This window comes from Rhinolophus hipposideros, assembly GCF_964194185.1.
Source record: "Rhinolophus hipposideros genome assembly, chromosome: 15".
NCBI lineage: Eukaryota > Metazoa > Chordata > Mammalia > Chiroptera > Rhinolophidae > Rhinolophus > Rhinolophus hipposideros.
In genome coordinates, this window is record NC_138061.1 from 53,582,358 (window position 1) to 53,595,603 (window position 13,246).

At 36.4% G+C, this 13,246-nt stretch overlaps 1 protein-coding gene across 20 annotated transcripts in view; it reads right to left on the reverse strand.

Moving 5' to 3' along the window:
• KCNMA1 (potassium calcium-activated channel subfamily M alpha 1) overlaps positions 1-13,246 on the reverse strand; it is a 709,234-nt gene that overhangs the window by 12,112 nt on the left and 683,876 nt on the right. For all 20 annotated transcript variants that reach the window (XM_081075057.1, XM_081075054.1, XM_081075040.1 and 17 more), the window contains 2 exons: positions 2,374-2,568; positions 404-522 (listed from right to left, as the gene is read on the reverse strand). In XM_081075057.1, the coding sequence (XP_080931183.1) occupies positions 404-522; positions 2,374-2,568 (314 nt within the window). The remainder of the gene's footprint in view (positions 1-403; positions 523-2,373; positions 2,569-13,246) is intronic.

The following is a 13,246-nucleotide window of genomic DNA, read 5'->3' on the forward strand; positions in this document are numbered from 1 at the left end:
TGAGTCAATTAAAAATATATTAAGTAAAAATAGGCATCTAAGCTATGGCAAAGGAACCATTTATCTTAAACACTAGCAATCTGAAATATCTCTATATAAGGTACCAACAGAATTATCCCAGTAGCTGGAGTTTGGAGGAGATGCTTCCATTCAAACTTTTATAATTAGGAGATGGAACTATTCTAGAAAACTTGAATTCTTCTCACAATGTCTTCACATCTGCTATTAGTAATTAAAGAAAAAAGCTTGCCATAATCTCCAAACCCAGTGTTGGATTGAATGTGGGTAGAGTAATTTGCATTCTGAGAGTATGTATAAAGGCCTTTGCCTTCATAGTGGGGGACAGGAGATGGCAGTTATGTCTTTGCATTCGCGTGGGAGAACAGAGTGCAAACATACTCACCTCTTCGTACATTGGCTGGGGGTGCTGAGGTGAGCATCTCTCAGCCGATAAATTCCAAAACAAAGCATATTATACGTTTTCAGAGCTTTGCAGAACAGATCACCATAACAACCACCATCCTGGGAGACAACAAAAGAACAGAGAGAAACATCACTTTTATTGGCCTGGAAGTAGAGATCCAGGGGGAAATGGGCCTTTTCACGAAAGCTTGTTTTGGTGTCTCCTGAGTTGGAGGGTCTGTACCGAGGGACGCTGGCTGAAAAAGTCAGTGTGGTTACCAGCCTACACCTAGCATTGGTGATTTAGGGGAACCATGTCCGGTTTTCCCTTGGTTCTCTCTAGCTTTCCATCTGTAGCTCTAAGGAGACTGTGTCTGTCCCTCACTTTAAGTGAGGGTGTAAAGCTGAAAGGTCTCAGATGTATGGTCGGCTGAGGAAAAGAAGCCAGCTCTGCAAAATGGTGATTATGTTTAGCCCCAACTTAGCTGTAATCACTCTGATCTGACCGTGTTGTCAAAACTGCTTGAGTGATAATTAAAATCACTGCAAGGAGAAAAGACCCCACCAGGTACTATGGTGACAGACTCTTTCAGGTAAGAACTGTGTGAAAAGCACAATTTACAGACCTCTGAGATGGCAAGAGTGGAAGAGAAAGTGTTTCCCTAGGAGCTGGAGGTCTGCAGGCTGAATAACTGGGATTCACAGTTCTAATCAGTTCACAATCTAAGAGTCCAGGGCCTGATGTGGAATGTGAAAGCAAATTCATTCATTTGGAAATGCTGGCTTCATGCAGCCCGGTGGCTCCAGGTAGGCGTTATTATAGGAAGGACACTGAAGAATGACTTCACTTGCAACAAAGTAACTGTACTTGCCCTTCCTGTCATTAGAATCTCCATGTGGGCATCATATTAGAGAACACAAACGGAGCCGGCTCTTAACCATTATTTAAAGTCTTTGTCTTTTGAAATTGTATCAGTAAGTCAGTAATAGATAAAAAGAGCCACTCGCTATGGAAGCTGCCTTTCAAATATAGGTCCCTGTCCATAACCAAACTAAAATATGGTGCAAGTCGGTGTCAGGGTTTCTGAAGAAAGCAACCCTTTTCCTTGGGCGACACTATTATTTGTGCAATGAGTTTACTGGTTCCCAAGACTTATGGCTCCAACCCTTGAACGCATCCCTGGAGTAGGGCTGGGAATAAGGGTTAAGACTACGTACTTCTGCCAAAGTGCTTGAACCAGGCTGGTGTGTGGAACCCAAAGGGAGACATTGGTCACTTCTGCAGCAGGGAGGGCATGGGGGAGAGTGACTGGGTCCAGCCTCAGAAATTAGAAGACCTGGGTCTGGAATTAGAGACATTAAAGGATCCACGTGAGTTGCTCTTTGTTTGGCCAGTGGTTCTGAATGCACATAATTACTGGCGGTGTTCTAAAAACCACCAATGCCTGGGTCCTACCCAGACACAAAAGCTCAGAATCCTGCGGGCGAGGCATGGCCATCAATGGCTTGTAAAAGCTCCTCACGGGCTACTAAAGGTGCAGTTGGGGTTAAGTGGCCATGAGGGCTGCGAATACCCTGAAGTAAGGGTTCTCAGTCTTAGCTGCATACTGGAATCACCTGCTGCCTCCTGTCTCATGGTAGGAGATACCTGAGGGGAGTGAGGAAGCCACAAACTCTGCAGCCAGGCTTCCTGGTGCAAATCCCTGAGAGGACCAATCTTCAGTCTCTCTGAGCCTCAGAGTATCTGATAATAGAATCTATGTCAAAGGGTCACCATGAGGATAAAAACGAATGATTACATATAAAACACAGTGCCTGATACACAGTAAACCATAAACATCACCTCTCAGTTATTTACTATGGAAGGTGGCAAAGTCAGATGCCCCACTTGCCACCGTCTGGCACCCCGTTCACTCGGACCAAGCTATTACCAAACAGCAGGCTCAGCTGGCCTCTGCACTGTGAACTCACCCCCAAGTCCGCAAAGGGCCCATCCAGCAGTGCTAACTGCGCCACGCGACAGCGGTCCCTATTGGCGAGCGTCTGGGGGGTGCTGTAGCCCCCGCGAAGAGCATTCTCCTCAGCAATCAGAGCCTCGAGCTCTGGCGTGGCCCCTCCAGTCACCAGGGTCCGGATCAGGGTAAGGATATTGTCATTGAAGTATGTCTGGGGAGAGAGCGAGAGAGAGAGATGGGGGAAAGTCCTTTAAGCAAACACCCTAAAGTCATGATAACCGACATCCAAATCACAACTTTCCTTGGTATTCCTGTTTCAAGTTCTGGACTGTCTCTTCAAATAATTTTATGTGGGAAGTGAAAAGACAGCAGCCTCCAATTATCCCATTCTTTTCTCTCCTACGTGGTTCTGCCACGAGAGCCTGACTTTTAAAAACCAATTCAGGGAATTTTTATTAAAGGGCTAAAGTCTAAATGGCTGCTGCTTACCAGAACTGATGTCACCAAGCATGTACACACTGCTTACATGTGTAACAAAATGCTGCCTGCCCAAACCCAAGTGGGGCTGCCTTTCAGTGGGGCTGCTGTGTTGGAAGAAGATGCCAGGGCATCATGAAGGCCACATACTCAACAATTTATCACATGCTTTGATAACAGTCCATCGAATATGTCTGATAAGTTTACAATGAGATGGATGTCCCGGTGTGTACAATTTGGGTTTTGTTTGTCCTATAACCTCAGTAGTCTGAGGCCAATACGTCTTATTAGAGAAGCTTCCTCTATGTGTATACATTTGTCTCACATCGGAAACGTAACAGATCTGTGAAGAGTAAAACAATGAACGTTTAAAAAAATAATAATAGGATGTCAAATAAAAGAGCTCAAAAAAGACATTTGTCACCCAGGCTAATTTGAGAAAAATCTCAGTTAAAGGTCTGCATTCCATTCTCCGGTGTAAGAAGAATTCAAACAGGTTAAATAAAATCCAAACAAATTTTGGCTGTGGCTTTTGAGGATGGAAAGGCCTTTGGGAGCAGATTAGGAAAAACAGCTGCATTTTTACTTCAGCAGATTCTTAAGACAGTTTACCTGGCCAAACATCGTGGGGGAACAAACCAGGTGAGGATGAGTTCTCATGCTGGTTGGCCATCACTAGTTCTATGTTTTGGGAGGTTGCCTAATCATTCTGGACTTTGATTTTCTCATCAGTAAAATATGCACAGTTATTAAGATCAAGTTTATAAGCAAAGAATCTCATGAGAACTTCTGATTAGGGTTTCCGGGCGGGAATTCCCGCCCTTTCTCGTGAATTTTTTTTTTGCTTTCCCATTCTCGAATCTTGAGAAAAGTTGGTCGGGAAATCGGGAAAATCAGCTCCTTGAACCCAGTAATACCCACCGTGGGAAATAAACTTACTACTCACAATGTACCTCTTAGACATTTTTTTTCCTGAGTTGAGGTGAGACCTGCTAATGGGGCTAGATTTACTTTCCTCATTGAAATATTTGCAAAAATACCCAAAATTTGCTGCAAAATTCTAAGAGCAAATCAAACTAGAAGTGTTATTCAGAACGAGTCAGGTCCTAAGGAGAATGTATCCTCTACCACAGCTTGGCTGTGCCCCGGGGCAGAAGCAGAACTAGGACAGTGAAGGAGGAAATGTTGCTGGTGTGCATGTGACGGGGGTGTACACAAAATTGTATATTTCTATATCTATGATCTAATTGGATAGATAAGTAGATTGCTACATAAGCAGATAGACATAGAGTGGTTATGGCAGGAGAGTCAGGCTGTGGGTTTAATGCTGACCTCACCACTCAGTAGGTGAGCGACCGTAGAAAGCTGTTTATCATTTTTGTGCCTCAGTTTCATGATCTACAAAATGTAGTAACAGAGTGGTTATAAGGACCGGATAGCTAATACATGTGAGGCACTTAGAACAGTGCTTGTGCGAAGGAAGCACTAATAAATCCTTTGGCCTGACACCAGAGACTTGCCTTTGATTATGACAAGAAGAGTCAGTCAACTTATTCCCAAACTTCCCTTTTTAAAAATCTTTTACACTTTTTTTTTGGGGGGGTGGCAAACCAGGTCTTTCATTTCCTCCTTGAAATCCATTCATAGACCCCATTTAGCCTCAGGAATTGCACAGCAAGGGTCCCAGGAGACTGCATCCTGGGCTGTGACTGCAGCAGTGGGACAGGCCACCAGACGCCCACTCTAGAAGGGGTGGGCTCGGGGTGCATAGACAAACATTTCCAACGTTTACAGAGGTACAGCCTCTTCCCTACAGTCAGATAGCCCATCATTAATGAGCAACTGCTGGATACAGAGCTTTGACAAGAGCTTTTGTGCTGTCATTGAACTTCTAGATCAAGACCGAGGGGTGAGGGGTGTCTAACAGCATGTGGGCAACAGAATACATAACCTCATACACCGAAACAGACTTCTCTTCGCTCAGATACAGAAAGAAGGGGGGGGGGAGAGAGACAGAGAGACAGAGACAGAGACAGAGAGACAGAGAGACAAAGAGAGACAGAGAGAGAGACAGAGAGACAGACAGAGAGACAGACAGAGACAGAGAGAGAGAGACAGAGAGAGAGAATAACAGCCAATATAAGTATTTTTAAAAAGGGAAGCACAGTATTTAAGATGTGCCAGGAAGCCGCCCCCTCCCCCAGCAATGGCAAAACTTCTTTCTGTGTTGGAAGAAGATGCCCAGGGCATCATTTAGTTACTGGAAGAAGTAAAAGAAAAATTTAGGAAACACGGAAACACTTATTTTGAAATCATTTTTTTAAAATACAGAGTATCTATAACAAAGATCAGATGATAAGAAAGCTGACTTCATGTAACATATCCAGTTTTAACTTCCTCAATCTGATAAAGAGTTTTCATGAAAAATCCCACAGCTAACATCAAACTTAATTTTCAAAGACTGGATGCTTTCCCTCTTAGATCAGGAACAAGAGGAGGAAATGGCTCCCACCACTTCTCCTTACCATAGTCCTGGAGGTTCTAGCCAGGGCTAGAAAGAAATAAAAGGCATCCATATCATAAAGGAAGAAGTATAACTGTCTCTATTCCCTGAGAACATAATCTTGTATATATAAAATCCTAAGGCATCCACTAAAATATTATTATAGATAATAAATGAGTTCAACAACTTTGCGGGATAGAAAATCAATATAGAAAAATCATTTGTGTATCTGTGTACTTGCAATGAACAATACAAGAATGAAATTAAGAAAACAATTCCACCTATAAGAGCATCACAAAGAATAAAATACTTAGTAATAAATTTAACCAAGGAGATATAAGACTGGTACACTGAAAACTACAAAATATTGCTGAAATTTAAAAAGATCTAAATAAATGGAAAGGCACCCCATGTTCATGGATTGGAGGACTAATATTATTAGTATGGCAATACTCTTCAAAACAAGCTACAGATTCAATGCAATTTCTATCAAAATCTCAAAGTCCATTTTTGCAGAAATGGACAAGCTGATTCTAAAATTCACATGAAACTGCAAGTGACCCCAAAGCGAAAATAATCTTTAAAATAAAAAGTTGGAGGATTCACTTTTTAATTTCAAAGCTACTTAAACAAACCAGTGAGGTATTGACATAAGGATAGACATACTATAGACCATTGGAACAGAACTAAGAGTCCAGAAATAAACTCATGTATTTATGGTCAAATGATTTTGAACAAGGGTGTCAAGACTATTCTGGAGAAAGGATATAGTCCCTTAAACAAATGGAGCTGCAACAACTGGGCATCCACATGCAGAATAAAGTTGGACCTTTACCTCATACCATAGCAAAATTAACTCAGAATGGATCAAAGACTTAAATACAAGAGCTAAAACTATAAAACACTTAGAAGAAAACACAGGAGTAAATCTTCATGACCTTTGATTTGAAAATGCATTTTTAGATATGACACCTAAAGCATAAGCAAAAAAAGAGAAAAAGTAGGTAAACTGAATTTCCTCAAAATTAAAAAATATTTTGTGTATCAAACTATCCAGAAAGTGAAAAGAAAACCTACAGAATGAGAGAAAATATTTGCAAATCATCTGATAAGGGTCTAGTATCCAGGATATATATAAAAAGCTAACAGTCCATCAATATAAAGACAAATTACCCAATTTTTTACATGGACAAAAGACTTGAGTAAACATTTCTCCAAAAATAAAAAATACAAGTGATCAACAAATAAATGAAAAGATGCTCGATATCACTAGTCATTAATGAAATGCAGACCAAACCCAGAAGATACCACTTCACAACGAGTAGAATGACTATAATAAAAAAGACAGATAATAACAAGAGTGGATGAAGAAATTTCAGAAATTGGAACCCTAACACACTCCTGCTGGTGGGAATAGAAAATGATGCAGGCATTTTGGAAAACCATCTGGTAGTTCCTCATATGGTTAAAACGAGTTACCATATAACCCACCAATTTTGCTCTTCTGTATATACCCAAGAGAAATGAAAACATGTGTCCGTTTGAAACTTGTACATGAGTGTTTATAGCAGCATTATTCATAATAACCAAAAGTGGAAATAATCCAAATGCCCATCATCTAATGAATGCATAAACAAAATGCGTTACATCCCTGGATAACCTGTTTTCAGCCAAAACCAGAAATGAAGTACTAATTCATGCTCCAACATGAAGGAACCTTGAAAACATTATGCTAAGTGACGAAAGTCAGTCACAGAAGCCTACACATTATGTAATTCCATTTATATGAAATGTCCAGAAGAGGCAAACCTACAGAGATAGGTAGTAGATTAATGGCTGCTTAGGGTTGAGGGAGGAGGACAGAGGGGTGGGGAGGGCATAGTTAAGGGTATGGATTTCTCTTTGAGGCAATGAAAATGTTCTAGAATTAACTGTGGTGATTGTTGTACGTATCTGTGAGTGTACTATTAGGTTGGTGCAAAGGTAATTGCGGTTTAAAAGGTTAAAAATAATTGCAAAAACTGCAATTACTTTTGCACCAACCTAATAAAAACCATCGAATTGTACACTTTAATTGGGTGAATCGCATGATGTTAATTATATTTCAACAAAAATGTTAAAAAATACTTAAAAGGTAACTAAATTTGTAATGGCCAGATATGTAATTAACAACAGTGTATTGTACATCGAAAAATTTGTTAAATGGGTAGATCTCATGTTAAGTGTTCTTATCACAATTTAAAAACAGAAGCAGTCAGCTGTAGAACTGAAAATCACACACACACACACACACACACACACTCACACACAGTGATGTGGAAGTAAAACTAAGAATTTCACTAAACTACATAAAGAAATGTGTAGAGATTTTTTTCTTTTCTTTTTCTGTATTTTTAAATAAGAATGCTGATAGATACTGAGGAAAGATAACAGAGGTTGAATTGATAAATAGCAAGTGTTCACAAGTTATAGTTGTAAACAAAATTCAAGCAGGTAAAAATGAACACGCAAGCAAGGAAACAAATGAATACAGAATGAACTGAGATAAGGGTCAACATGTTTCATAGGTAAATGTGAGAACATCTAGACCTGTATGTATTAGGTGAATATTTGAATTTAAAATATTAAATGATGAAAAAAGTGACTTAATTCAATGCTGTAATATTATTTTAAAAAGTACAAGATCAGGTTAGCCAGAGATTTCTCTAGAAAACTTAAGAGCAATGTCAAGTAAGTTTTAAAAGGACACATTTCTTCCAAGAATTCTACATGCAGCTAAATTATTAATTACTTGTTAAAGCAATAGAAATATTTTTGAACCTCTGAGTACCTAAGCATTTATTGATTTACTTCACTTCAAAAAGTACTCAGAAACAAAAATCAGCTTTCTTCAAGATCATTCGAAACTTTTAAAAATTAAAAAAATGAGCAAATTTGGTTTAAAAAAAATACAGTCTGGGAAATACAATCAATAATGTTGTAAAGATCATGTAGGGTGTCAGATGGGGACTGGACTTATTGAGGTGATCACATCAAAGATTGTGTAGATGCCTGACCACTGCACTGTACCCCCGAAGCTGATGTAGAATAGTATTGAACATCAAATATATGTATAAGTGTGTTTGTAGCAAGGAAGAGTATTTTGAGGGGGATTAATGGCAATGTGTCTTTTACAGTAATTATTTTTTTTATGTAAACATCCATCATATTGTTTGATCACACTATATGTATATACACACATATATACACACATATATACACACATATATAGTCACGGGATGTAAAGTACTGTATAGGGAATCTAGTTAATGGTATTGTAATACCTATGTACAATGTCAGAGGGGTAGTAGACTTGGGGGGTTATCACTTTGTGAGGGGTGTAAATGTCTAATCATGTTATTTTGTACACCTGAAACTAATTTAAAAAGAGGAAAAAATTGGTGAAATATATTAAAACATGAAATTAAAAAAACTGCTGTATATATTATTACAAAACTTAATGTGAATGACAAAAGTAATTTTTGAAAGAAAAAAATGTGATATAAAATTATCTACTACTACAGTAATAGTAAATTATTTTTAAAAGTCAGAAAATAAGATAGGAGAGAGGAAGATACACATAAAGACATGTAAATTCCTTGATCTCATATCAAGAACTAGTATATTTTTCTAGATAATAACACTTAGAAAATATAGTTTCAATTATATTTGTAGAATGGCTGGTAACCACTAACTAGAGTTAAAAATAGAATGGCTAGTTTACACATCACTAGAGAAAATAAGTATAAAAAGTATAGTTCATATACTCAAAGATGGATAATAAAAGACATAATAGAAGCATGTATAAAGCATAATGCAAAATTATTGCATTATATGTTACATAACTAAACATAAATGAGTTATTTGATAAATGGCAACAATTCTCAGACTTGTTCCAAAGCCAAAGTCAAAATAAAATTCTAATATTTTCAGAGACAAACAGGAGAAACAAAACAAAATAGGTATAGGAAACATACAGTAAAGAAAAACTTTATAAATGTAACATTGAGTTAGCTTTATATTGATAGTTAAAATTTACAATAAAGATAAAATACACTGTTGTATAAATGCCTAACCACTATGTTGTATACCTGAAACTATATTGAATGTCAACTGTAATTGAAAAAATGTACAAATATAAAAATAAAATAGCTTAAAAATAAAACTTACTTGTGGAGAAAATAATACAACTGAAATATAGAAAGCAAAACTAATCAGCAATTACAATAACATGAATATGGACTGAGAGTGATGTATTAAAGTGATATATTAAATATCACTGTGTTTCTAGCTTTCACAGATCAAACAGACCAAAATATAAAAAAGTTAACGCTATAATGAGGATGATTTAGTAGACTTGTGCAAAACTTTGCAATATTTTTAGGTAGCTTTTAAACAATAATTATGAAAAAATGATCAATAGCCCATAGTATAAAATCTCAATACACATGACAAAGTATGAGCTGTACAGTCTACATTTTAAAAGTTAATATAATAGTAGAAACAAAAGTAAAATATCCCAACACTGCCAAGCCTTTTTAAAAAGTGTACTAAATAACTATAGGTCACGATGGAAATCAAACTTAGAATACATTCAAAAATTGAAAACTGTTTGAAAATGACATATAAAAATGTCATGGGTTGAGGCCAGAGCTACAGAGACAAATTAAGAGCCTTAAATGCTTTTATTACTAAATATGAAAGAATTACAATAAATAATGCTAAGCATTAACTGAATTGTCTTTTATTATTCTTTTTATCTAAGTAAAGCAGGATGAAATAATATAGCAACGATGAATGAAATAGCAAGCTACTTAGTAAATATAAGAAATAGTTCTTTGAAAAACAAAGTAAACAAACCTATGACAAATATAACTGCAACAAAAAAGAAATAAAATTGGAAATAAGAAAGAGAATACAGTGTTATATATGTTTGAGAATTAACACTACCATGAAAGCTTTCTTTAATCCCAGTCACTGGACATGAGTAAGAAGAATAGCTAGTGGTTTTCAGCAGAAAGCAAAGTAATGATAGTTTACAGAGAAACAGAGAAGATTATTTTTTTAAAAAGAGAGAAATTGCATGTTCCTTAACATGTAAACTGGATATTATAATGTCATGATTTTTTTCTAGTAAAAATTTTGTTTGATATATGCCTAATTATAGTTTCAACTAATCTTTTAAAAAACTTGATAAAATTATGCTATATTTCCTCTAAAAATAGGTTATGAAATTGCCCTTTCAGGTATTATAATAAATATTAAAGTTTCCATAACTAAGCAGTGTAGACAGTATTAAAAATTGGAAGCCCAATCCTCCAGAATGGATTAATGACAGCCATAGCCTAGGAGCTATAAGACCTTAATACAGGAGTTAGCAAGTCTAGCCAAATCTGTCTTGCCCCTTGTTTTTTTAAAATAAAGTTTTATTGGGACCCAGACATATCCATTTGTTTGCGAACAGGCTTTTGTGTTATAATGGCAGAGTTGAGTAGGATTGGCAGAATCTGTACGGCTCTCAAAAGCTTAAAATGTTCACCATCTGGCCGTTTACAAAAAAAAAAGTTTGCCGATCCATTCCTTAGTATGATAAGGAAAGCATCACACACCATGTGGAAGGTATGTTCATTCAACATATAGTTTAAGGGAAACTGGCTATCTGGAAAAAAATTTTTCAACAATATAGTAATGAATAAACAAATAATGATATGCTTACCTTACTTACATTGTACAGATATTATGCTTTCAGGGAATATTTAATGGCACGGTAACAATTATATGATATAATGTTAAAACGTTCAAAAGAGCAGGATCCCAAAAAACACCACGATTAAAATTCATGCTAAAAGTGCAGACTTCAACTGATATGTTTACATTTATGTAACAATAATTGTACTTAGTACCCCAAAATTTTATGCGGTGATTAATTCTTGGTGATAGAATTCTGATTGATGTTTATCTTTCTTATAATTTAATTTATTTCATATATTTTCTACTGTGAAAATATATTTAAATTTGTAAAAAAGGAAGTAAATGGAATTCATACAACTCCATAGAAAAAAATTCAAATGGGCAAAGGAACTGAATAAACATTTTTCCAAAGCAGATATTCAAATGGCCAACAGGAACATGAAAAGGTGGCCAACATCAGGGAAATGCAAAACAAAACCATAATGAGATATCACATCACACCTGTCAGAATGACTATTGTCAAAAAGATAAGATATAACATGTGTGGTGAAGATGTGGAGTACATTGTTCGTGGGAATGTAAACTGTTACAGCCACTACGGAAAACAGTCAGATGTACCACAAAAAATTACAAACAGAACTACCATATAACCCAGCAATTCAGCTTATGTGTATATATCCTAAAGAAATGAAATCATTATCACAAAGGTATCTTCTGCATTCCAACGTGCACTGCAACATTATACAATAGCCAAGACGTGGAAAAAAACCTGCGTCCATCAACATATGAGCCAAAAAAGAAAATGTGATATATACACAACGGAATATTAGTCAGCCATAAAAAGCAGCAAACGCTGTGTTTGCAATAACATGGATGAATCCCGAAAGTATTATGCTAAGTGAAATAAGCCAGAGAAATACAAATACTGTAGAATCTCACTTTTACGTGTAATATAAAAAAATTGCTCTCATAGAAACAGAGAACAGATTGGTGGTTGCGGGGATGGGAGGTAGAGGTTAGGGAAATGGGTGAAGGTAGACAAAGGATACAAACTTTCAGCTGTGAGATGGATAAGTTCTAGGGATACAACATGCAGCATTGTGACTATAGTTAAAAATACTATACTGTATATTTGAACGTTGCTAAAAGAGTACATTTTTTAATTTCTCAGCCCTCCCCTCCAAATTGTAATTATGTGAGGTAATGGATGTGTTAATTAATCTTATTGTGGTAATCATTTTGCAACATATACGTATGTCAAATGATTACATTGTACACCTTGAACTTACATAATGTTATAAGTCAATTATATCTCAATAAAGCTGGGCGGGGGGAGGGGAAGGAAGTAAATGTTATCAATAGTTAAAGGCAAAAAAAATGTAGCCGCCAACAATCTGATGAAAATATAGCTGAATATTTAACTGATTTCAGGATACCTGATAGTTCTCTTGTTTGGCAAGTACTTCTTAAGCATAAAAACTATTGATGAACTCACAAAAGAAAATATGCATTTACATGATAACACACAAATTAAAATTTGATGTATTTCAAAACCATCATAAACACAGTTAAAGGGCCTCCTAGGGAAAATGTTAACCTGTGCTCATAGGAGTGCATGAGATGGCATTTACACACCAGTCACGGTGTGTAACTGTTTCTGGGAGACGATCTGGCAGTATGTATTGAGAGCTTGAAAATGTTCATATTTGTTAAAAACCCAGTACATTTACCTCAGGATAATAAGTTGCTTCTTGTTCAAATATTTACGTCCAATAATGTTGATCACAGGGTTAATGATTGTTACAACAAAAAAAATTAACAAGTGAAATGTCCCACAATAGATAATGGTTAAATAGATTTTAGAGCTTCTGTATGCTGGTGTCTCATGAAGTCCTATGGAGGCTTTGCAAATCCTGATACCCAAGAATATGCCATAATTAAATGCTCTATATAAAATACTGTGAAAATAAATGGAAAAAAATACAAGACAGAAAACTGCATGATTTCATATTTAGCTACCCACCTGGAGGGAAATATAGCAAAATACTAACCATGCTTATCTTTAGGTCTTGGGAATACGGCTCATTTAAATTTTCTTTTGTATGTGTTTCTGTGCTTCCCACACTGAGCATGAATAACACTTCTAATAAAAACGTGGTCAGTGATGTTTAAACAAAGA